Below are 21259 nucleotides of genomic sequence, written 5' to 3'. Positions count from 1 at the left end.
GTCTGCACGTTCTCCTCGTGTCTGCGTGGGTTTCCTCCGGGTGCTCCAGTTTCCTCCCACGGTCGAAAGATGTGCAGGTTAGGTGGATTGGCCATGCTAAATTTCCTTTAGTGTCCAGAAAAAAAGGGTGGGTGTGGTTACTGGGTTACAGGGATAGGGTGGAGGTGTGGGGCTTAAGTGGTGTTCTCTTTCCAAGGGCCGGTGTAGACTCGATGGGCCGAATGGCCTCCTTCTGCACTGTAAATTCTAAATTCTATAAAGCAATTTGTTTTGTATTGTTTTGTTCTCTCTGTTTCATGGTTACACAGATTCTTGCTGTAAAACAGCTTTAATTATTTTTGAGATTGTGGGGTTGGATTGTTATGGTGCTGAAGTGTTGCTCATGGTAACGGATAAGGTGATGCCCTTCAGAGAAATGAGTAGGTTGGGGGCCGCTCATATGCTCACATAACTAATAGTTGTGCCCCCTGCATATCATCCACATGGCCAGAATCTAATTCTTTCATTATTTGAATCAAATGACCAAAAAACCTGTTTTTCTGCACAACAAAGACATTCTCCTCATCTTTATGGCTCTTTTGTCGCCATAAAACAAAATACATAGGTTGAAGAATAGCCAATTTGCCCTTCATACCTGCTCTGCCATTCAACAAGGCCATGCAGGGGATCTTCTATCGAAACTAAATCCAGACTGTCTTCATACCACTTTACATTCTATTGATCTGTCTTGAATATGCTCAATGACAGAATTCGTTCACAGTTCTCGGGGGTCCACAATTACAACGATTCACTATCTTTTGGAGTGAACAAATTTCTCCTTATCTCAGTCCTAAATGATTGACCCTTTATTCTGGGAGCATGACCACATGTTGTAGATTCACCAGCCAGCGAAAGCATTTTCTCAACATCTGCCTTGTCGAGCCCCTTAAGAATTATATATGTTTCAATTAGATCACCTTTTCATTTATTTACACTTTTGGGAATATAGGTTTAGTCTGCTCAATCTCTCTTCATAGGACAGTTCTTTCATCCCAGCAACAAGTCTCCTGAACCTTTGGTGCCCTCCCTCCAGGGCAGGTTTGTCCTTCCTTGAGTAAGGAGACCAAAACTGCACATAGTACTCCAGGCTTGGCCTCATCGATGCCCTGTATAATAATAGAAGATTTCTTTATTCTTATACTCCAATCCCTTTTGTAACAAAAGCTAACATACCATTTGCCTTCCTAATTGCTTGCAATACCTGCATGCAAAGGACACAAAATCCCTCCGAATGCACATATTTTCCATTCTCTCACTGTTCAATTTTTTTTTCATGTTGCTGCAAAATCCTGTTAAAAAACAGATTTCAAACCAAATATCGTCCTGTGAATGATGCTTATTGACATTTTTTTAATGAATCCTGATGAGATGTCAAACCGGACTTTATGGTTGCCTGCGTCACGAAAATCCGGGCTAGTGTTCAGACAATTCCAGCCCATGTGACCTGGAGTCGCAACACAGGTGAAATTAGATTTTATTTAACATACCCGAGGCCCTTGCTAGAGCCCAATAAACTAGTCACTAGGTTTATAACTTTAAAACACAAGTAACCTTTTATTATTTACAGTACTACAATTAAATGGACAGAAAATGTAACATCTTTTAAAATTTAGAGTACCCAATTATTTTTTTACAATTAAGGGGCAATTTAGCATGGCCAATCCACCCACTTTGCACATCTTTGGGTATTGGGGGTGAGACCCAGACAGAGATGGGAAGAATGTGAAAACTCCGCACGGGCAGTGACCCGGGGCTGGGATCGAACCCGGATCCTCAGCGCTGTGAGGCAGTATTGCTAACCACTGCACCACCGTGCCGCCCTGACTGAAAATGTAACTGACTTTCTATTACCTCTTTCCCAGCCCCACTTCCTAACTTGCCTCATTCTCTCTATCACACGCACACTCACACAAGAGGATAAAGGATTGTGGAAAGGGAAAGAAAATATATCTAAAAGGATAAGGATCTTTGATGCACAGGGATGACTTCCATTCAATGTCTCCCTGAAGTTCAGGTTTTTGTTTTGGTACTTCTTCCTTCTGGGCTTGAGATAATTTTCTCTGCAAAGGTTGTCAACTTTCTCTGCAGACTAGTATCGTTCCAGGTGCAAAGCAAACGATGTATCAAAATACAAAACCTGGGGACACAGCTTCCTGGCAAGCAGGCTGTTGCACTTTGAGTCTTCTGCTTAAAGGCACATCCTAATTATGGGTCCATGGACCAAAATAACAGAAATAAAATAAAATAAATGGGAACAAAGAAAATAACAGGAAGGGCTCTTCCACTGTCCAACTGTCACAATTTTAAGTACCTTTCTGGGCATCAATTACTCCTTTTTAAATCCTTTCCTGTGATGTGAGTCACTGGCAAGGCTAGCTTCACTGTCAATCCTTAATTGCCCTTGGAAGGTGGTGGGTGATCAACAGCCATGAACTGTTGCAGTCGATCTTGTGTAAGTGCATTCACAATGCTAGTAGGAATGGAGTTCCAGGCCAGCAATTGGTGAAGTTAGAATTGTTTGTGACTTGCAAAGGAACTTGCAGATAGGAGTGTCTAATTTTCTTGTGCTTGCAGGTGGTAGGACAGGTATAGAAGGTACCATTGAAGGCGGTTTGGTGAGTTGCTGCAGTGTATCCTACTGCTGGTGCACATTGCTGCCACTGTGGAGGGCATGAATGTTTAAGATGGTAGATTGGTTGTTAAATAAGAAGGCTGTTTCGTCCTGGATGGTATTCAGCTTCTTGAATGTTGATGGAGTTGCACTCATCCAGGCAAGTGGAGCACATCCCATTCCACTCCTGACTTGTACCTTACAGTTGGGTGACAGGCTTTGGGAAATTAAGAGGTAAGTTACTTGTCACAGAATTCACAGCATCTGAATCTATTCTTGCAGCCACAGTATTTATATTATCAGTCCAGTGCAGTTTGTGGTCAATGGAACTGCTGAAGCACCTGAAGAAGCTACAGAAGGGAAATAAATTTGGCATGTCTGCATCGACTCTCACAAACTTCAACAGATGTGCGACAGAGAGCATCCTATCCGGCTGCATCACAGCTTGGTATGGCAACTGCTCGGCCCAACATCGCAAGAAACTGCAGACTGTGGTGAACTCAGCTCAACGCATCACACAAACTTGCTACCCCCACATTAATTCTGTATATACCTCTCGCTGCCTCAGGAAGGCATTATCAGAGACCCCTCCCACCCAGGCATTGCCTTCTACCAGACCCTTCCATCAGAAGATTCGCACATCCAGACATAGGAACAGCTTCTTCCCCACAGCTACAAGACTCCTCAACGACTCTCCCTTGGACTGATCTGTTCCAGGAAGAACACGATTCACGACGCCCTATGCTGTTCTTGCTCATGTATTTGTTTTGTTTGCCGCCTTGTTCCGCACTGTAACCACACTGTAACCAATCACTGTTTTGTCGATGTACGTTTGTCAATGTTCTCTGTTGATTATTCTTGTGTCTACTATGTACATACTGTGTACGTTCCTCGGCCGCAGAAAAATACTTTTCACTGTACTTCGGTACATGTGACAATAAATCAAATTGAAAATCAAAAAGGTGGTTAGGTTTATAGCCTGAGAACTCCTTCTGCAATGGGGCTGAAATGAAGCTATTTTCCCTTATACAAGAATTCACCCTAACCAATGGAGAGTTCACCCACTTCCAATTGACTCCAGTATTTGCTTGATCCCTTTGATTCCACACTTGGTCAAATGCTGGCTAGATGTTGAGGGCAATCGCTCTCACCTAGCCTCTTGAGTTCAACTCTTTTGGCAATATTTGAACTTAGGCTGTAATAATGTCTTAAACTGAATGGCCCTGACAGAATGGAAAATCGACATCGGTGAATAGGGTATTACTGTGTAAGTGACAGAAATCATGCAAATTCTAAAATGCAGTAACCTGTTGAGGACAATTTGCTGCAGGCATTTTTGCATTTTGTGTTCCGGGAACTTTTTTCAGTTACCAAGAGCATTTCAATTTTAATTAATTTGTGTTAGTAAACAATTTACCCTTCACCTTTTATTCTGCTTGCAGCTTAGCAACCATGGATCATCATGTTGCCAATTCACCAGGACAGATTCTGGAACGTACTGCCTCCATTTTAGGCTGCAGCATTACTGATGAAAAGCTTGCAATTTATTTGGATCAAGAAGATGAACTGAGACATGTTCGAGACGAATTCCATATACCCAAAATGAAAGACCTCCCTTCCAGTAAGTATGTAACTATTTTAAGAGCTTGCATTCTGATCTTTCACATCAGTCAGCAAATAAAGCTTTAGAGTGTGAAAGTAATGCTATTACGTTGGGTAATGATTTCAAATAAAGCATTATTAGTTCATAAAATATGATAGTTCCTTGGGTTAAAACCATCCATTTTCCTTTTGCAGCACTTTCCTTACAGGGGGGTGGTTTAATCAGTTTTAGTACACTCATTTAAAGACATGTTGGTATTAGGAAAAAGCTTTGTAGGTAGTTTTCAATAAAAATATTCTATGACAGAATTGATTAAAAATCATAAATTTAGATTTAATTACGCCATTAAGATGACCTTCACAGATTCTTTCGAGAAAATTAACACTCAAAAATCATCAGAAGTTTGATCTGGCACCAAACATGCAAGCTAATGTAATCACTCGAGGTGTATTTTTATTGAGAACCATTTTAAAATGTGAAAGTATTACAATGAGTGTATTTTACTTTTTTTAAATAAATTTAGAGTACACAATGCATTTTTTTCAAATTTTGGGGTGATTAAGCGTGGCTAATCCACCTACCCTACACATCTTTGGGTTGTGGGGGCAAAACCCACGCAAACACAGGGGGTGGGATTCTCTCACCCCGGGGCCGGGCCGGAGAAACGCCGGGATGGGTGTTGTGTTGGGTGTTCCGCTGTACAGATGAACCAACACGGTTGCAGATGGTACAACTCAGTTTTATTACTCTTAATAACAACATCTGTAAACTTATGACTGTGGTTCATAATTTACCCGTTAACCTGTGGACCTAGCCCTAAAACTATCTTAGAGAGGCACTCAGCACATGGTGTATGTCTGAGTGGCAAGCTGTGTGCTTTGTGCCCTGAGCTGTCTCCTGCTGGAATCTGCGGGAACTGTGGTGTTCCCCGTTTTACGCGTGTGCTCTCACTGGTGATTGGCTGTGATGTTGCGTGTGTGTTGATTGGTCCGTTGATCTGTCCATCAGTGTGTATGTGTGTTTGCACAATGATATGTTGATCTGAATATCATGACATCCCCCTTTTTGCAAGAATATGTGCCTATGTGGTAATAAATATTGCTGTGTACTGAATGCAGCTGAATATGTGTGTGCAATATCTACAACATGTACATGAGGCTAAACTATATACATAGGAAGGTGTCAGGTGCAACATAGCAACGAGGTTGTATCATAAACAAAACAAGTGCAATCATCATACATCGAGAACGAACTCCTGTAACGACAAAAAGAGAAACACATTAACATTGTGGCATAACAGTTCAGTGAGTCCAATGTGCAAACAGGCTCATAAGTCCAGCCTAGTAGGTGGGCGATGAATTTGGGTTGACCGCCTCAAGGATGGATCAGGATCCACCGGCTGAGGAATGGGCCTGGCCACAGGCGATAGAGGAATAGGCATAGTGGCAGGAAGCTCCACGAAGTCGACATCAGGGACAACAGGAGGGTGTGGCACCGGTGCATGATCACATAGCGAGCGCGGAAGCAGCCGAAGAGCCCGGCGATTACGCCGGCGAATGGAGCCATCAGGCATGCGAACCAGGAACGAGAACCAGGGGAGCCACGCGGCGGAGAACTTCGGCAGTTGCCGACCAGCCACCCTGTGGTAGGTGTATGCGGACGTTGTCTCCAGTCGCAAAGGCAGGAAGATCAGTTGCCCGAGTGCCATGTCGCATCCTCTGCAGTACTGGAGCATGGTCGGGTTTAGGAACATGAATGGACAGTACAGTGGTCCTGTGGGCGCGACCCATCAACAGCTGGGCTGGTGAGAGGCCAGTGGACAGTGGGGCCGAGCGACAGGCCAGCAGGGCTAAACAGAAATCTGATCCGGCATCAGTAGCCTTGCAGAGGAGCCACTTGACGATATGGACGCCCTTTTCCGCCTTGCCATTTGACTGGGGATGCAGAGGGCTGGACGTCACGTGTGTGAAACCATACGAAGCGGCAAAAGAAGACCATTCTTGGCTCACAAAACAGGGCCCATTGTCCGACATGACGGTAAGCGGAATGCCATGGCGAGCGAAGGTTTCCTTGCATGCCCTGATGACAGCTGACGATGACGATGGATAATTTGAAAAATAATCAATTATGATGACGTAGTCACTGCCGAGCGCATGAAAAAGGTCCACACCCACCTTCGTCCAGGGGGACGTTACCAACTCATGGGGCTGAAGCGTCTCAGGGGGTTGCGCCGGCTGAAACCTTTGGCAGGTGGGGCAGTTGAGCACCATGTTGGCGATGTCGTCACTGATGCCCGGCCAGTATACAGCTTCTCGGGCCCTCCGCCTGCACTTCCCAACCCCGAGATGGCCTTTGTGTAATTGTTCGAGGACCAGCCTGTGCATGCTGTGCGGAATCACAATTCAGTCCAGCTTTAGGAGGACAATGACGGCCAAGTCGTCCCGGACATTGTAGAATTGTGGGCACTGTCCTTTGAGCCACTCTTCCGTCATGTGGCGCATCACACGTTGTAGAAGGGGGTCAGCCGTAGTCTCCAGCTGAATACGGGCCAGACTTGCATCATTAGCTGGCGGATTGGCCGATGTGAAGGCCACATGCGCTTCGACCTGACATAGGAACCCCCCCGATTCGGGCGGTGTGCTCACTGCTCTGGACAGGGCATCCGCGATGATGAGGTCCTTACCCGGGGTGCAGACCAGTTGGAAGTCGTACCTCCGGAGCTTGAGCACAATGCGCTGGAGGCGAGGGTTCATCTCATTCAGGTCCTTTTGTATGATGCTGACCAGGGGGCGATGGTCGGTTTCCATGGTAAACTGAGGGAGACCATATACGTAGTCGTGGAACTTATCTATGCCGGTTAACAAACCCAGGCACTCTTTCTCAATCTGCGCATAGCGCTGTTCTGTGGGGGTCATGGCCCGCGAGGCACAGGCGACCGGGGCCCATGATGCAGTGTCGTCCCGTTGCAGGAGTACCGCCCCAATGCCGGACTGGCTGGCATCAGTCGAGATCTTCGTATCTCGAGTAGTGTCGAAGAACGCCAATACCGGGGCGTGCTGAGCTTAATTTTGAGCTCCTCCCATTCCTTCTGGTGTGCGGGTAGCCACTGGAACTCCGTAGTCTTCTTCACCAGGTGGCGAAGAGCCGTTGTGTGGGAGGGAAGGTTGGGAATGAACTTCCCCAGGAAGTTGACCATCCCGAGAATGCGTAGCACTGCCTTCTTGTCTGCCGGCTACGGCATGGCTGAAAGAGCTGTCACTTTGTCTGCATCCGGACGCACTCCTGACCGGGATATGTGGTCCCCCAGAAACTGTAGCTCAGTTTGGCCAAAAGTACACTTGGCTCGGTTGAGGAGCAGGCCGTGTACTCGTATCCGAGCAAAGGCGCGCTGGAGACGACTGATGTGCTCCTGTGGTGTGGTGGACCAGATGATGACGTCGTCAACATAGACGCCACCCCTTCGATGCCCTCCATCATCTGTTCCATGATTCTGTGAAACACCTCGGATGCCGAGATGATGCCAAACGGCATTCTGTTGCAGCAGTACCTGCCAAAGGGAGTGTTGAAGGTGCACAGCTTCCTGCTGGACTGATCCAGTTGAATCTGCCAAAAACCCTTTGAGGCATCAAGCTTTGTAAAAATGTTAGCCCGGGCCATTTCGCTCGTGATCTCTTCCCGTTTGGGTATGGGATAGTGTTCCCTCATGATGTTGTTGTTCAGGTCTTTCGGGTCGATGCAGATCCGGAGTTCGCCAGAGGGCTTTTTTACGCACACCATGGAACTGACCCATGGCGTGGGCTCCGTGAAAGCACTCCTTGGTCCTGGAGATCCTGCAGCTGCTGCTTGAGGCGGTCTTTGAGTGGTGCTGGACTCTACGAGGTGCGTGAATGACCGGGGTGGCGTCCGGTTTGAGCCGTATTCTGTAAGTGTAGGGCAGTGTGCCCATGCCCTTGAATGCCTCCTGGTTGTGGGCGAGGAGCGAGTGGAGCTGTGCCCTAAAGTCTACATCCGGGAAGTCGGACGTGCCTTCTGGAGACAGAGTGTGTACCCGCAGAACGAGGTGGAGAACCTTGCACGCCTGTGCGCCTAGCAGGGAGTCCTTCGAGGGTCCAACTATCTCAAAGGACAGTGTGGCTGTGTATGCATTGTGTGTAACCTCGAGCTGGCAGGATCCCATGGCCGGGATAACGTTTCTGTTGTAATCGACCATCTGACAGGTGGTTTGACCTTCAAAGCGTAGAAGGCTGACCATGCAATAAGGTTGGCGGAGGCACCAGTGTCTAAACGGAATGTGATTGGTGATCGGTTGACCGTTAGGGTGGCACACCATTCATCGCCTGGATTAACGCTGTTGACTGGCATTGGCTGGTGGGCCCTACTTGGGGACATCCGATTCCTGTCAATGACCGCAACGTGGAAGGTTTCCCGGTCGTCGGTATCATCGGTCTGTACGTCGTCAGGGTATGACTCGGTGTATGGAGGCTGAATGGCCCGCAAGACACTGCGAGGCTGGCAGAATTGGGCAGCGTTGGCAAGTTGAGCTGCTCGACAGCAGGCAGCGTAGTGTCCAATCTTGCCACAGCGGAGGCATTGTCGATTCTTTGCTACACATTGCCGCTTTAAATGTGTGGATCCGCAGTTGCCGCACGTCGTGATGTCATGGCGTTCATTGCGCCACCGCGCATGCGCAGTTTGGTCCTGTGTAGAGCGCGCCTGCGCGTCACGTCCCTCGTCCGGGCCGCGGGCCGGGAGGAACTCAATCGACTGGACCCACTGCCGTGCTGATTCGGCCGCCTAGAATTGGGAGTACCGGCTGGTCGCGTTTTCATGGAGGACGCAGGCTTCGATGGCGGTGGCTAGGGTGAGACTCTTAATTTTGAGGAGCTGCTGGTGTAGGGTGCCCGAGGTGACCCCAAAAACTATCTGGTCCCGAATCATGAATCGGAGGTGGCCTCTTAGCCGCAGGACTGCGCGAGGATACAGAGGTGTGTTAGGAAAGATTGAAACGGCTCATCCTTACGCTGCAGGCGCTGCTGGAAGAGGTACCTCTCGAAGCTCTCGTTCACCTCGACGCTGAAGTGTTGTTCAAGTTTTAGAAGGACCGTCTTGTACTTCGTCTTGTCCTCACCTTCCGTGAACACCAGGGAGTTGTAGATGTGGATGGCGTGTTGCCCTGCCGTGGAGAGGAGGAGGGCGATTTTCCTGGTGTCCGATGCATTCTCTCTTTCTGTGGCTTCTAGGAAGAACTGGAAGCGCTGTTTAAACAGCTTCCAGTTGACGCCGAGGTTTCCAGCGATTTGGAGCGGCTGCGGCGGGCTGATGGTGTCCATGGCACAGGATGGCGGATCCCGGAAGATGTGCAGTTGCTTGGTTCCAATCCTGGTACTATGTCGTGTTGGGTGTTCCGCTATACAGATGAACCAAAACGGTTGCAGATGGTACAACTCAGTTTTATTACCCTTAATAACAACATCTGTAAACTTATGACTGTGGTTCATAATTTACCCGTTAACCTGTGGACCTAGCCCTAACACTATCTTAGAGAGGCACTCAACACATGGTGTATGTCTGAGTGGCACGCTGTGAGCTCTGTGCCCTGAGCTGTCTCCTGCTGGAATCCACGGGAACTGTGATGTTCCCCGTTTTATAGTGCGTGTGCTCTCACTGGTGATTGGCTGTGATGTTGCGTGTGTGTTGATTGGTCCGTTGATCTGTCCATCAGTGTGTATGTGTGTTTGCACAATGATATGTTGATCTGAATATCATGACAATGGACATGAATTGCGCCACGCCGGTCCGCTGATTCTCCGGAGAGTGGAGAATTGGCGCCGGTGTGGTTGGTGCGGCGCCAGTCGGGGGCCGCTCTACGGGGCCCCCCCCGCGATATTCCACCCGGGATGGGCCGAGTGGCCACACAAAAAAAGCCGAGTCCGCCCGGTGCCGTTTACACCTGCACTTACCTGGCGGGACCTCGGCGTGGTGCATCCGGGGGCGGCCTGGTGGGGGGTCCGACCCTGGGGTGCCTCTGCTGTGGCCTGGATCGCGATCAGGGCCTACCGATCAGCAGGCCGGCCTCTTGGGCTGGGGGTCTCTTTTGTTCCGCGCCGGCCCCTGTAGCCCTACGCCATTTTGCGTCGGGACCGGCGCGGAGAAGGGAGCCACTGCGCATGCGCGCATTGGCGCCGGTCCCACTGCGCATGTGCAGACCCGCGGTGACCATCTGATGCTGGGGATCGGCCGTGCTGACCCCCTGTAGGGGTCAGAATCTCTGCTCCTGAGGCCATGTTGACCCCGTCGAGAAACGCGATGGCGTTTACGACAGCGTCAACACTTAGCCTCAGGATCAGAGAATCCCGCCCAGGGTGTGCAAACTCCACATGCTCAGTGACCCAGAGCCGGGAACGAACCTAGGACCTCGGCACCATGAGGCAGCAGTGCTAACCGCTGCACCAACGTGCTGCCCTAGGTGTATCTGTCTTTACCTGTTTTGTATCTAGAACAGCGTATGCTTTAAAATTGAATATTGATCCAGCAGACTGTACAAGCGCACACTCAGCTTCCAAACCAGCTCGAGCTTCCTTATATTTGTCCACTTGTTTACTCCAGTATGTTGCTTGTTTTGTTTGTTTTTAAAAATGCCTTCTGCTCTCGTCGCAATCTGTGCTACAGAAGTCTCTTTTCAATGCTCTAAATGCAACAACACTGGGGAAAGCAATTAGGAATATGAGTGCACAGGCCTGATATTGTCTCACTGATGCAGGAACAGAGGACCGACATCTAAATCAGAAAAGCTTAATGGGCAAGTTGGGACACTTGAAAACTTGAGAGTTTGGATAAACAATGAAAATGTTGGCATCAATACATTGGAGAATAAGGCGAGTTCTAGAATAAAAGGCTAGGAATTGAGAGTGATTTGTATTTTTTTTAGAATATTTTCTTGGGATGTTATTATCTTATTAATTTTTTTACATTATTCCTCTTGGCTCTTCTTATCTCCTTTCCTGAATGCTTTTTATGGGGTGTCACAGATGCCTCACACGCTCCATTACCGTGCCCAATTGACCATCAAACATAAATGCCCTTAATTATATGGACAAACTATTCAACACTTGCACTTTGGTTATATGCTTCATTTTCTTTTATTGGAGTAACCCACTCCTTTTTCAGACTATTGGGAGTTGTCTGTTTTGTGCTGAAAGACAAGTACGTTAGCAGAGATTACAAAGAACAAAGAAAAGTACAGCACAGGAAAAGGCCCTTCGGCCCTCCAAGCCCTTGCCGACCATGCTGCCCGACTAAACTAAAATCTTCTGCACTTCCGGGGTCCGTATCCCTCTATTCCCATCCTATTCATGTATTATGTATTTGTCAAGATGCCCCTTAAACGTCACTATCGTCCCTGCTTCCACCACCTCCTCCGGTAGCGAGTTCCAGGTATCCACTACCCTCTGTGTAAAAAACTTGCCTCGTACCTCTCCTCTAAACCTTGCCACTCGCACCATAAACCGATGCCCCCTAGTAATTGACACATCGATCCTGGGAAAAAGTATCTGACTATCCACTCTGTCTACGCCCCTCATAATTTTGTAGACCTCTGTCAGGTTGCCCCTCAACCTCCTTTGTTCCAGTGAGAACAAACCAAGTTTATTCAACCTCTCCTCATAGCTAATGCCCTCCATACCAGGCAACATCCTGGTAAATCTCTTCTGCACCCTCTCTAAAGCCTCCACATCCTTCTGGTAGTGTGGCGACCAGAATTGAACACTATACTCCAAGTGTGGCCTAACTAAGGTTCTATACAGCTGCAACATGACTTGCCAATTTTTATACTCAATGCCCCGGCCAATGAAGGCAAGCATGCCATATGCCTTCTTGACTACCTTCTCCACCTGTGTTGCCCCTTTCAGTGACCTGTGGACCTGTACACCTCGATCTCTCTGATTGTCAATACGCTTGAGGGTTCTACATACAAACTAGTCCTAAATTAACAAGAGCACAATTGTATCAGAATAGACTTTTGGATTTATCTCAAATAAACAGGCACTCGTAATTCTTAAGAAAATAGTCTGCTTTATGTTGTCGTGTGGATGGAATAGCTTTCGCTTATGTTCCAAAGAACATTTTTTGTCTATACTTATTTTGGTTCGGCCATGAGAATCACAGGAAATAATGGAGTATACTCAAACTTCTGGATTAATTCTCCAATTGTGTTATGTTCATCCAAAGCATTTGATATGAATCTGTACTCTGCTACGGCTGCAAAACTCTTAAACAGGGGTCTCACTTCCCTTTAAGGTCCGGAATAAATATCAATGACACAAAGACTTTGGAAACAGTTTCCACTTTCACATGGAACAACTTTTATTAACCTTTTCATGAATAAGATCCAAGTGCAGGAGCTCACTACTGGGTGACTGCGCTGCTGAACAAATATTCTCCGCATGACTTCCTGTGACTGACTCATGTCGCAGTTCCCCGGTTGCTGCAACAACATAACTTTGTGCTCTGACAATGGAAAAACTTGGGTTCGAAATGGGAAGCGTTTCTATTACCTCCTGCACTCCGACAAGGCGGGCTGTTCGGCGCAACCTTAATGCTACACCTATAGTGGGAGGCCTGGCACAGAGGGAAGGTATGTCTTAATCGCTTCGTAGGTGCACACAGTGTGAATGTCCACTATGATGGATTGCTGCATTCAAGATATTTGTCCCTGGTGGCATTATATATTAGGCTAATGCCACTCATTATGTTGTATCTACAGGACAATAATGCAAGTGGGATGGCCCAGACTGGGTTGGGTCTGTGAGGCTACGGACAATAAGGATTGCTTGGGAGACAGTCATGGAGATATGCAGGGTGCCTGCCCAGCTGGTTGTCGGGAGTGGAGAATCATCTACATCAAGTGGTAGTAGAGGCACATCGGGACATGATGGTAATTGTCAAGTTGATGCGGGTAATTCAATGGCACAAGAGGCTGTTTAGAGGAGAGGACAGTAAGAAGTCTTACAACACCAGGTTAAAGTCCAACAGGTTTGTTTCGATGTCACTAGCTTTCGGAGCGCTGCTCCGTCCTCAGGTGAATGAAGAGGTATGTTCCAGAAACATATATATAGACAGATTCAAAGATGCCAGACACTGCTAGGAATGCGAGCATTAGCAGGTGATTAAATCTTTACAGATCCAGAGATGGGGTAACCCCAGGTTAAAGAGGTGTGAATTGTGTCAAGCCAGGACAGGAGAGGAAGTGTGGCTTTTGGGCTGCATGACAAGGGTAGTGTGATTTTGGTTGAAGGTAATGGTACGTATTACAGCGTGCCCTCACAATGCAAGGGACTATATCTCATTATCTCCTTGTGTCTCTCACACAGGTTGCAGTGCCACTCGATCACCACTGTCCCCACCGGGCCACCTCATCTCTTGGGCACCAGGAGGAGGGAGAGATATCCAAGGAGCCAGCAGACATCTGGGGCGAGATTCTCCAACCCCCTGCCGGGTCGGAGAATCGCAGGGGGCTGGCTTGAATCCCACCCGCGCCGGTTGCCGAATTCTCTGGCACCGGAGATTCGGCGGGGGGGGGGGGGGGGGAATCTCGCCGCGCCGGGTGACGGGCCCCCCCCCCGCCGCGATTCTCTGGCCCGGATGGGCCGAAGTCCTGCTGCTAGGATGCCTGTCCCGCCGGTGTGGATTAAACTACCTCTCTTACTGGCGGGACAAGGCGGCGGGGCGAGCTCCGGTGTCCTGGGGGGGGTCACGGGGCGATCTGGCCCCGGGGGGGTGCCCCCACAGTGGCCTGGCCCGCGATCGGGGCCCACCGATCCGCGGGCGGGCCTGTGCCGTGGGGGCACTCTTTTCCTTCCGCCTTCGCCACGGTCTCCAACATGGCGGAGGCGGAAGAGACTCCCTCCACAGCGCATGCGCGGGCATGCCGTGAGCGGCCGCTAACGCTCCCGCGCATGCACCGCCCGGCAATGTCATTTCCACGCCAGCTGGCGGGGAACCAAATGCCTTTTCCGCCAGCTGGCGGGGCGGAAATCAGTCCGGCGCGGGCCTAGCCCCTCAAGGTTAGGGCTCGGCCCCCCAAGATGCAGAGGGACCGCACCTTTGGGGCGGCGAGCTGCCCGACTGATTTGCGCTGTTTTTGGTGCCGGTTGGCGGACATCGTGCCGATACCGGAGAATTTCGCTCCTGATTAGCTCACAATGCACCCACTCAGACACAAGGGGTTGGATTCACCATTACAGAGATGAAGTGCTGACGCTCAGACTGAATTAGTGGTGTTCTACAAACACGTAAGCGGCGCTGGTCCTGGAGCAATTCAAGATCCGTTAATGGACTAGCACTGGCGCCACGTGGAACTAGTGCAATTCCAATGAATAACGGTGTCGTCGGGGTCATGATAGGAACTCGGGGGAGGCTGACAAGTTGCAGCTGCATATTAGCACTCCACTCCCCACACACACACGTCCCAACCAACAAGATGGCACCCCGAAGTGCTGCACCCTGCTTTGCAGATGCGGACCTCTAGACCCTGCTGGTTGCCATGGAGGAGAGGCGGGACACCCTGTTCCTTGGGGTGGGAAGGAAGCTGGAATCCGCCGCCACACATCGGGCTTGGGCTTCGGTTTCAATTTTGAAAAATCGGACCATAAGATGGTGCCCCTTCTCCCGGCATACAAGCAGAAACCTAAGCAGGAGAATCTGGTTAAGAAGGTCAATGCTGGTCCGAGGCAACAGAAGAGCTCCAGCATGACTGCTTGGAGTCAGTGGATTGGTCCAAATTCAAGAAATCAGCGGGCAACCTAAATGAGTATGATGTGGAGATGCCAGCGTTGGACTGAGGTGGGCACATTAAGATGTCTTACAGCACCAGGTTAAAGTCCAACAGATTTGTTTAATCACCAGCTTTTGGAGCGCAGCTCCTTCATCAGATGAGTGAAGAGGTGGGTTCCACAAACACATATAGACAATGTCAATGATGCAAGATGATACTTTGAATGTGAGTCTTTGCATGTAATTAAGTCTTTACAGGTCCAGACGGTGTGACTGGAGAGAGGGATAATCACAGGTTAAAGAGATGTGAATTGTCTCAAGCCGGGACAGTTGGTAGGTTTCGCAAGCCCAGGCCAGATGGGGGAGTGAATGTAGTGCTACATGAATTCAAGGTCCCAGTTGAGGCTGTACTCATGTGTGTGGATGAGTATGCCCTCATCGTCACAGACTTCATCAGCAAGTGTTTAGAAGATTGCGTGCCAATGAAGGTAGTACGCATGTTCTCCAACCGGAAACCATGGTTTAATCGGGAGATTCACTCCCTACTGAAGGCCAGGCCAGGGTTCAAGACAGACGACCCTTACAAAATCTAGGTATGACCTCCACAAAGCCATCAGTGATGCCAAGAGACAATACCAGACTAAGGTAGAGTCATCGGCTAACAACAGGGACTTTTGTCTGTTGTGGCAAGGGCTACAAAGCAAAGCCGAGTAGAATCTCCGGCAGCAACACACCCTTCCCAGATGAACTCAATGCATTCTATGCCTGGTTCGAGCAGAAAAGCATCAAACCGCTGTGGCCTGCCCCAACAGCCCCGGATGCACCCATACCTACCATCACAGCTTCTGGAGATGCAAGACCGTAAGAAACTACAGAGAGTCGCGAACACAGGCCAATCCATCATTCTAACCCCCCTTCCATCCATAAACTCTGTCTACACTTCCTGCTGCCTTGGGAAAGTGGGCAGCATAATCAAAAAACCCTCCCACCCGGGTTATCTTCTCTTCCAACTTCTTCCATCAGGCAGGAGACACAAAAATCTGAGTTCACACACTAACAGGTTCAAAAACAGCTTCTTCCCCGCTGTGACCAGACTCCTGAATGACCATCTTATGGACTGAACTGATATCTTCACACATATTCTGTACTGAGTAGTACTACGCTCTGTATGCTCACTCATTGCCTGTGCCTATGTATTTACATTCTGCATTTATGCATGTCCTATGTATTTTCATGTATGGAACGATTTGTCTGGACTGTACGCAGAACAATACTTTCACTGTACCTCGGTGACAATAAATCAAATTCAATTCAATTCAATTTAGGTGGCACCTCCCATCATCCCACCACCTCCCCCACCACTCCCACAGCACTCCAACCATTCATCATCTCTTGTGTCTTGCCGGATCATCTGGCAATAAAGCGGGCTCTTCTGGTGTCCCCTGGCCACAACCCCAGGACATGTCGAGCGACGAGGCAGCATTGGAGAGCGATGTGAGCCCCCAAATGCCAGCCCGGGATACCCTGGAGCACAGGTCCGTGGACGACACCGATTTCCTGTCGCAGCTGTCACCAACACCCTCCACCATCCCAGAGACACTCATCTCAGTTGGGCATTATAGTGAAGAGGCTCCTGGGGCACTATCTGGTGTGCACCATGCATGTAGAGCAGTACATCAGGTGGAAGTAGGAAACCTTGTTGGGGCGGACAGTTGGAGGGTGGCCCGATCCCAGGGATTAGCTGCCATCCAGGTGGGTCTCTGGCTTCTGGAAAAGGGCGGTCCTATTGATGCTGGAGATGCAGCCACAGAGCCACATGTGGGGTTGTCAGTAACCATCCAGCACCTGCCGATGCAGTTGAAGGTGTCCAGCTGCCTGCAGGGGCAGGAAGCAGTGCTGCCTCTGCGTGCCATCCAGGCCAACACCGCACCAGTGGTGTCCATGGCGGAGTCCTTGGGGTGAAGGTATCGACCATGGGTCAGGACCCCTCTCGCCCAAGAGCCAGCCCCTCACCCAGAGGTATGACTCGAAGGTGTCGGGAACCATCAAGTGTGCCAAGATGAAGGCGTCATGCACATTGACCGGGTATGGGGTGCAGAAGTGCATGATGTGCATCTCGTGGCCACACACCAGCTGCACATTCATTGAGTGGAGCCCCTTTTGGTTTGTGAAGGCCGCCCCCTCATGCGCCGTTGCTCCTAAGGGGACATAGGAGTAGGCCATCTGGCCCCTCGAGCCTGCTCCGCCATTCAATTAGTTCATGGCTGATCTTTTTGTGGACATAGCTCCACTTACCCACCCACTCACCATAACCCTTCATTCCTAAACTGTTCAAAAGTCTACCTATCTATCTGTACCCCAACTGCTTCACCGGCTAGGAAATTCCACTGATTTACAACCCTTTGGGTGAAGAAGTTCCTCCTCAACTCAGCCTTAAATCTGTTCGCCTTATTTTGAGGTAATGCCCTCTACTTCTAGTTTCACACCCCAGTGGAAATAACCTCCCTGCTTCTATCTTAACTATTCCCTTCATAATTTTGTATGTTTCTGTAAGATCCCTCCTCATTCTTCTAAAATTCCAATGAGTATAGTCCCAGTCTACTCAGTCTCTCCTGATAAGCCAATCCTCTCAACTCCAGAATCACCTCCTCCTCCCTCGGGGTGCAAGTTGGCCCCCGGGCTACTCCATGGGATGGGGGTGCGAGCTGAGGCTCCCCTGCCTCCTGGAGGCCCACTGCCATCTTGACCAGGATCTGCATGCTCGCGGTCATGGAGCACAGGGAGGTTGTTGGTGGTGGTGGTGGGGGGGGGGGGGGGGGGGGGGGGGGCTAGTGTGGGGTGCTGACACCTGTGCATGTTGAATCGCAACTCAGTGGGGTCTCAATTCCTCACTCGATGCCGACCTCCACCCCGGTGACTGCCCTTTCTTCGGTTTGCCGATCACGTACAGTGCCCTCTGATCTGGGTGGGGCCACAGGTCCAGCGGCCCCCTCCAGTCTTCTCCCGCTCCCAGCAGATATGAGCAGTCTTCTCCTGGAGGGGGGAAACAGAAGACGCACAGCATTAGACAGTCCAACGCATGCAGCCCAGGGCGTGGGTATCTGGTGACTTCAGTGGACAGGGAACCGACCATGGTGGCTGGCATGGGTGCCGGCATGTGGTGCAGGGTGGGGGTTCGGTTGCCCTCCAGGTGGGGGGGGGCTTTGTGTGTGTGGGGTGGAGGTTGGTGCCAGGGGCACAGGGCTGTCTACTCACCATGGCCTCGCTGAGGAGATTGTGCAGTTTATTTTGGCACTGCTGGCCAGTCCCACCGGTGTTACCCATAGCGCTGACCATCTCTGCCACCTGCCACCAGGATCGGTGAATGACATCGGCTGGAAGCCTCCTCCCTACCCTGTGGAACAGGGTCACACACATCTCCTCCATGGCGTCCAGCAGCGTCTGCAGTTCCGCATCGTGCATCGTGAACCTCGGGGCCGCGTGTCTTGCTGCCACCTTGGCTGGGATGATGTGAGTGGGGAGTGAAGTGCGTATATGCGGCTGTAGCTTGTCAGCCTCCTGAGTGTCAATCCCAGACCCGGCGAATCCAGTACCATTTTTCATTGGAATCGATTGTGTTCCACATGGGGCCGGTGCCCGCCCCTTAATGGTCGTTGAATCGGCCCTGGTGAAGCAACAGATTTGCTGTCGTAGAACTCCGCCAATTCTTCCCCAGCATTCACACTTAGTCGAAGGAACAAGGAATCCGGCCACCTGTCTTATCTTAAGAAGGAGAAAGTGGAAATAGCCTTGTTACAGGAGACTCATTTAGATGGCAAGGAGTACTTAAAGTTAAAGTGGAAATGGGTAGAGCAGGTTATCTTCGCCTTGTTTTCGATCAGCAGCAGCGGAGTAGCAATTCCGGTCAACAAAAAATGTTCCCTTCAAGTTGGAGAAAGGATAAGGCAGTAGCTATGTGATTATTAAGGGGCTTTTAAATGGACAATATGTCCCTATGATGATCAGGTATTGCCCTCCAAATCTCTTCCCGGAGTTTGTTAGTAAAGTCTTCATGGACTTTGCAGAGCCGGCTTCGACCAGTTCTTTTGTGGGCGGGGACTTTAATTGTCATTTGAATCCCTTGATGGATAAACTCCCAGTGAGCAGAAATCCCCCCATTCTGTTGGTGTCAGTATGTGAGGAGGTGGAATACCTAGAAGTGTGGAGGATTTTACATCCGAGAGATAAATAATTTATTCGTGCGTACAGCCTCAACTGGGACCTTGGATTCATGTCATATTACATTCACCCCCCACCATCTGGCCTGGGCTTGCGAAATCCTACCAACTGTCCTGGCTTGAGACAATTCACACCTCTTTAACCTGCGATTATCCCTCTCTCCAGTCGCACCACCTGGACCTTTAAAGACTTAATTACCTGCAAAGACTTGCCTTCAAAGTATCATCTTGCATCCTTGACTTTGTCCATATATGTGTTTGTGGAACCCACCTCTTAACTCACCTGCGCTCTGAAAGCTAGTCATTCAAAACAAACCTGTTGGACTTTAACCTGGTGTTGTAAGACATCTTACTGTGCCTGATTTTTGAACAGTGCATCATATGCTCCTGCCAGTATTAATGAGAGATAACTGGGGAGGTTTGCCTGCAGTTATCTGTAACGTAATCCTGCACTGAGGGAAAGGCTGCATTAAATGGTGTCGCTCAATGATGCAACTTAACCAGGTATAGATAATGTTTTGTTTGATGGCGCTTCTTGATTAGAGATTTTTCCGCTCAAATCGTACGTTCCTCCATTCCACTACATCTGGGATAATGTGGGATGAAGTAATATGTTTGACTCACTACCCCTCACACATTGCCTTACAGGACCTTCCAGTGTATTGCAGGCCATTGATGGAAACACCTCCTGTGGTGCCCTGAAGAGTCTAAAGATCAAATTTAATGTGTCTGTGACGGTTTCACTTATATCTGTTGTGCAATTGACAGAAAATGAGAAATTTGGTAAAGTTTTGGAAATTTCTCTAATTCAGTCTTCCAAATTAGCTGCCTTTAAGCTTGTTCTTTTTATTTTGGAAATTATCAACAAATTGCATCCACATAAAGCCTTCTTCCCGTGCCTGTGTGGGTTTCCTTCGGGTGCTCCAGTTTCCTCCCACAGTCCAAAGATAGGGCGGCATAGTGGCGCAGTATTTAGCACTACTGTCTCATAGTGTCAGGGACCCGAGTTTGTTTCTGGCCTTGGGTGCCTGTGTGGAGTTTAAAGGTTCTCCCCCTCTCTGTGTGGGTTTCCTCTGGGTTCTCCGATTTCTTTCCGCAGTCCAGAGATGTGCAGGCTAGGTGGATTGACCATGCTAAATTTCCTCTTAGTGTCCAGAGGTTTGGTGGAGTTACGGGGATTGGCTAGAGAAGTGGATCTTGGTGGGGTGTTCTTTCAGAGAGTCGGTGGACAGTCGGTGCAGACTTGATGGGCCGAATGGCCTCCTTCTGCAGGTAGGATTTCAATGATTCGATTACTTGTGTTTTAAAGTTGCAAGCCTTGAGACTGTAGTTTATTCGGTTCAACCAAGGACCTCGGGTATTTTAAATAAAATCTAATTTACCTGTGTTTCCACTCGGGGTCAAGAGGTCTGGATTGGCCACGCACTAGCCCAGGATGTTGTGACATTATCCAGTTTGGCTTTCTTTCTGTTCTGGCTGTGAATGCTATACTCGTGCAGCGATTGATGGATGGAGTAGATCTGCATGTAAACGTAATACTGCATCACCCTTTCCAGGGCTGTTCGGTCAGCTACAGAGGCGACTGTGTTCTGTTGTTCCTGGTGTTCTGTTGCCTTCATCATCAAGGTGTGAATGCTGTAGATGGTGACGAGCGATGATGCCTGCGAGCATTCGGCCTATAGTGTCCACAATATAAAATATCTGGGAAGACCAGGGTGAGTTTTTGTAATGAGTTACTGCTCGCAGTGAATTTGACAGTGGTTGGTTGGATCATCGCTTGCCACTTGTGAGAACATACATTTCAGTGTACGAAATGGAAGGATGTTTTTACCTGCACCATTACCTGCACCGGTATTCAGTTTTGCATGTAGGTAGTATTGACCCTTCATTTGTGGACATATAATCTGGACATTGGAAAAGGCTTCTGTTTGTGCCACTGTGCCAATATATTCTTTGATGGTCACTGTGTTGAATGTTAGTTTACTTTGTGTTGACGTGCTGGTCATCCTCGTTATCCTG

At 49.2% G+C, this 21259-nt stretch overlaps 1 protein-coding gene across 5 annotated transcripts in view; it reads left to right on the top strand.

Annotated features, from left to right (window-relative positions):
- kynu (kynureninase) overlaps window positions 1-21259 on the top strand; it is a 288595-nt gene that overhangs the window by 33578 nt on the left and 233758 nt on the right. For all 5 annotated transcript variants that reach the window (XM_072471682.1, XM_072471700.1, XM_072471709.1 and 2 more), the window contains exon 2: window positions 4093-4271. In XM_072471682.1, the coding sequence (XP_072327783.1) occupies window positions 4103-4271 (169 nt within the window). In that variant the 5' untranslated portion in view covers window positions 4093-4102. The remainder of the gene's footprint in view (window positions 1-4092; window positions 4272-21259) is intronic.

This window comes from Scyliorhinus torazame, chromosome 2, assembly GCF_047496885.1.
Source record: "Scyliorhinus torazame isolate Kashiwa2021f chromosome 2, sScyTor2.1, whole genome shotgun sequence".
NCBI lineage: Eukaryota > Metazoa > Chordata > Chondrichthyes > Carcharhiniformes > Scyliorhinidae > Scyliorhinus > Scyliorhinus torazame.
Note: the sequence above shows the minus strand (reverse complement) of the source record. Positions and strands in the feature narration are given on the sequence as shown.